The 5000-nt window shown below is 40.5% G+C and overlaps 2 protein-coding genes across 2 annotated transcripts in view; one reads left to right on the top strand and one right to left on the bottom strand.

Annotated features, from left to right (window-relative positions):
- iqcd (IQ motif containing D) overlaps positions 1 to 2976 on the bottom strand; it is a 3348-nt gene extending 372 nt beyond the window's left edge. Inside the window, exons 1-4 of the mRNA XM_060863042.1 lie at positions 2413 to 2976; positions 2079 to 2312; positions 729 to 800; positions 1 to 41 (exon numbers count right to left, since the gene is read on the bottom strand). The exon at positions 1 to 41 is cut by the window's left edge and continues 372 nt beyond it. Coding sequence (XP_060719025.1) covers positions 1 to 41; positions 729 to 800; positions 2079 to 2312; positions 2413 to 2967 — 902 coding nt within the window. The 5' untranslated portion in view covers positions 2968 to 2976. The remainder of the gene's footprint in view (positions 42 to 728; positions 801 to 2078; positions 2313 to 2412) is intronic.
- A 1458-nt stretch (positions 2977 to 4434) lies between these two features.
- tpcn1 (two pore segment channel 1) overlaps positions 4435 to 5000 on the top strand; it is a 17673-nt gene continuing 17107 nt past the window's right edge. Inside the window, exon 1 of the mRNA XM_060862801.1 lies at positions 4435 to 4916. Coding sequence (XP_060718784.1) covers positions 4847 to 4916 — 70 coding nt within the window. The 5' untranslated portion in view covers positions 4435 to 4846. The remainder of the gene's footprint in view (positions 4917 to 5000) is intronic.

Below are 5000 nucleotides of genomic sequence, written 5' to 3'. Positions count from 1 at the left end.
TGCTCCTCATGGTACATCTGCGTCAGATTCTCCAGCTGTACCTGCGCATGTCACAATGCTGGATTTAAACAAAAACACTGAGGAACAAGCTTCCTTAGGTGGAAGACACTCGACAGCTTGATACACAAACTGAAGCCTAATATAGTCTTCTGAAATAAATGTTTCCTGAACTGAATCAGTGTGTCGAACTAAATCATTTCAGAACTGAATCTAAGTGTTCTAAAAAGAATCTTTTCTAAAATGAATCAGTGTTCTAAACAGAATCATTTCTGAACTGAATCATTATTGAACTGAATCAGTGTTCTGAACAGAATCATTTCTGAACTGAATCATTATTGAACTGAATCATTATTGAACTAAATCAGTATCCTGAACTGAATCAGTGTTCTGAACAGAATCATTTCTGAACAGAATCATTATTGAACTGAATCATTATTGAACTAAATCAGTGTTCTGAACAGAATCATTATTGAACTGAATCATTATTGAACTAAATCAGTATCCTGAACTGAAGCAGTGTTCTGAACTGAATCAGTGTTCTGAACAGGATCATTACTGAAATGTAAATGTAAATGCAAACATAAATGAACTGAATCATTATTGAACTGAATCAGTGTTCTGAACAGGATCATTACTGAAATGTAAATGTAAATGCAAACATAAATGAACTGAATCATTATTGAACTGAATCAGTGTTCTGAGCCGTTTTGTTCTCATCAGACTCTGACCTGCTTCTCTTCCATATCCATGTCGTACTTCTGAATCCAATTTTCGATCTCAGTCTCCAGCTTGTCGTTCTTCTGCAGAGAAAGAAGAATCATATCAGCAGTGAAGACAAACAGATCTGTGTTCACCACAGTGTGGCTACATTCTGAATTCTGATGAATTATTTTCTATAACAGCAGCTTCACTTCACTTCACTTCACTTCACTTCACTTCACTTCACTTCACTTCACTTCACTTCACTTCACTTCACTTCACTTTACTTTACTTTACTTTACTTTACTTTACTTTACTTTACTTCACTTCACTTTACTTTACTTTACTTTACTTTACTTTACTTTACTTTACTTTACTTTACTTTACTTTACTTTACTTCACTTCACTTCACTTCACTTCTTCACTTCACTTCACTTCACTTCACTTCTTCACTTCACTTCACTTCACTTCACTTCTTCACTTCACTTCACTTCACTTCACTTCACTTCTTCACTTCACTTCACTTCACTTCACTTCTTCACTTCACTTCACTTCACTTCTTCACTTCACTTCACTTCACTTCACTTCTTCACTTCACTTCTTCACTTCACTTCACTTCACTTCACTTCACTTCACTTCACTTCACTTCACTTCTTCACTTCACTTCACTTCACTTCTTCACTTCACTTCTTCACTTCACTTCACTTCACTTCACTTCACTTCACTTCTTCACTTCACTTCACTTCACTTCTTCACTTCACTTCACTTCACTTCACTTCTTCACTTCACTTCACTTCACTTCTTCACTTCACTTCACTTCACTTCACTTCACTTCACTTCACTTCACTTCTTCACTTCACTTCACTTCACTTCACTTCACTTCACAAGATTTCTTTTCACATTTTCTTTTATTTACAAAAAGCTTCAACTTTATTTCTCATTTTTAACACAAAAGCAGTAATGTCATATTATGTGATTAGACATGACTTGGACAGTGTCCTCAGTGCCCAGTCTCTCTCTCTCTCTCTCTCTCTCTCTCTCTCTCTCTCTCTCTCTCTCTCTCTCTCTCTCTCTCTCTGTCTCTCTCTCTCTCTCTCTCTCTCTGTCTCTCTCTCTTTCTCTCTCTCTCTCTCTCTTTCTCTCTCTCTCACACACACACGCACACACACCCCACACACACACACCTTGCACAGTGCCCTCTCTCTCTCTCTCTCTCTCTCTCTCTCTCTCTCTTTCTCTCTCTCTCTCACACACACACGCACACACACCCCACACACACACACCTTGCACAGTGCCCTCTCTCTCTCTCTCTCTCTCTCTCTCTCTCACACACACCCCACACACACATACACACACAGACACAGACCCCACACACACACCTTGCACAGTGCCCTCTCTCTCTCTCTGTGCTGTGTGATCAGGAGGTCGAGCTGAGCTTGCAGCTGATTGGCTTCTTCCTGTAGGCGGAGCTGTATTATCTCTGAGTTCTTTAGATCGGATTGATGCTGCTGCGCTGCCTTCTTCTGCATCTGCTGCACAAACTCCTCCGACATTCTCTCCATCTGGTGGAGGGAATCTTTCAAACAGCGGATCTCTCCATCCTTCTTACTAATCTGAGAGAGAGAGAGAGAGAGAGAGAGAGAGAGAGAGAGAGATAGAGTCAGATAGCAGACAGTGACAGTGAGAGAGAGACAACGTGTTGCTGTTCTTTACCATTTCATCTCTGTATTTTGTCGCCTCTCTCACTTCTTGCTCCAGCCTGTGAAGGACCTCTTTGTTGCATTGCTGTCTCTTTCTGACTTCCTGGCTGTGTCTCCTGTGTTCCCTCTCCTCTTTGGGCGTGGTCATGAGTCGCTCCATTAGCACATGTCTGAGCTCCCGTAGCCCTGTGCACAGCTCCTGCACAGCCTCCTGGTCCTCCTTGATGATTGGCCCCGCCCCTTGGAGCACCTTCTTCACTGTCTCTGGCTCTAGGTGAGGCCTCATATGGCGCAGGAAGTTCCTCAGTGAGTCCTGCAGGGGTCGTGTGATCGCCTCATCTTTCCTCGTGTTGGTGTCCTGTAGCGAGCGGAACTCCTCGGACAGTCGCAGATGTTCTCTGAGCAAATCCACCGCCGTGTCTCCGAGCTCCTGAGAGACGCATTCAGGATGCACGAGTTCACACGGCAGCATCGACAACACGTCTATTTTACACACACACTCGTCCAACACACTGATAATGCACTGAGCTTCCGGAGACTCCAGCTTTTTCTTGTGCACTGCTGCCATTGTGTAGAGCGAACCTCCTGATACCATAAAGGGAGATGAACAGCATCATTCATCCAGCACACACAATATTATAAAAAACACATCATCAGTAGAGCTGACACAGGGTCATGACCACTTTGATTAAAATCACTCATTTACAGACACAAAAGTTTATCAGGTAGTAAAAGTAATATCAGGATTTTCAGAAGGATCCCACCGTTAACATGGCACCTCAGTCGTGGTATTGCCGGCCCGAGACTCGAACCCACAACCTTAGGGTTAGGAGACTCTAACCATTAGGCCACGACTTCCCCCAATATCTGTACAAGACTCTGATCCAGTGGTTGCATCTTGATGTAATATTTTAAATTGTACATTTTCTTAATCCTTAGTCCTGCATTTCATAACTTTATTGTGAGACACAAATACTGTACCGTTGACATTAATGACAATGTGCAGGGGCGGTTCTAGAAATGCTGTTTCTAATTCCCTGCTGAAATCTGATTGGCCCCTGATTGGCCCCCGTTCCATCAATCGTCTACGAGAAGAGCAACCAGAGAATTTTTCACAACGATCACAGATGCAATTCCACCCCCAAACAATTGGCGGCACTCGAGCGTTTGAAAAAGGAAATAATAAATTATTATTAGTATTACTGAATAAATTATTTTGTGTACTTGAATGTACCCTGTACTTGGCCCCTGAATGTAACATGTGGCCCCTTAATGGCCCCTGTTACAGAAAAATCCTAGAACTGCCACTGACAATGTGTAATATATATATATAAAGATAATCTTTAATACATTTGAGTGATAAACAAGTGTTATATAATAATGACTCCCACTTATAAAAACATGAATAGTGATAAAAACAGTTATTATTGTAGTAATAATAATAATAATAATAATAATAATAATAATAATAATAATAATAATAATAATAATAAATCTTATTTAAATGCTTTTGGTTTTATTCCATTTTTTTACTCACCACTTTGTAAAGGTATAAAATATCCTCAGGAAATAAATGCACGCTTTTTAAACTCTACTACAAGAGATCATAAAGTTGCACGCGACATGAAGAAGAAAAGAAATGAGTCGATTTTGTTTACGTTGCTATGGACACCGTCGCCATGGAACCTGTCGAGCTCTAAATCTTTAAACTAAACAGCTTTACACAATTGAGTCAGAATATATAACTATATTATAACTAACTATATTACATAATATCTAATTATATTATATATTATGTAATATATCTATTTTTCTTTTGCATTAATTATGTTTCTCGCTATACGTCATTCGAAGAGGCGGTTTGCGGCAATGTCGTAAAATCAATACTAAAGTATTTGCTTATCGGCTTTTGGCTCGATCCAAAATGGCGCCCGGTTTCTTGTTGAAGTGCACTACTGAGTCCGTTACACTGTGACTTGTGCACACTTTGTAGGGACACTAGTTACGGAAAGAGCACATTTTAGGACACGACCGCAGTGTTATTGAAGTTAGCTAGCATGAGCAGAATAATGTTAGTTTCGCTATTCGGTTTAGTGGCATTTGAGCATGAATTAGAGAGTATAAAGATGACTAAAGTGTCTTATTACTAGTGTGTTAGCTGTGTGAAGCCCAGGGGTTAGTTTGTGTTGATGTTTTTCACCTCTGACAGGAAATAAGTGGTTTGGGTGAAACTTTGAGACTGAATCAGTAACATGTTCGGTTTTAGGGGTTATAGGGTGTGTGTGTGAGTGTGTGTGTGTGTGTGTGTGTGTGTGTGTGTGTGTGTGTGTGTGTGTGAGAGAGAGAGAGAGAGAGAGTGTGTGTGAGAGTGAGAGCAGATGTGAGTCTGCAGCTGTGACCTGGTTAAATTACAGATAGCAGTTTTTTGTCAGTCAGAAAGCTTCAGGATGTCTGAAGGGGACGATGATGTGCCTCTGATCTTAACCTGGGACGAAACAGGTGACCTGCTGGAGGAGAGTGAGTGTCATCTAATGCTTCACTAATAACTTTACTGTTTTTACTGTCATTACATCACAACTTCAACTGAGAGAGGGTGTGTGT

Source organism: Tachysurus vachellii, chromosome 26 (assembly GCF_030014155.1).
Source record: "Tachysurus vachellii isolate PV-2020 chromosome 26, HZAU_Pvac_v1, whole genome shotgun sequence".
Classification (NCBI taxonomy): domain Eukaryota; kingdom Metazoa; phylum Chordata; class Actinopteri; order Siluriformes; family Bagridae; genus Tachysurus; species Tachysurus vachellii.
This window is presented reverse-complemented; position numbering and strand designations above follow the sequence as displayed.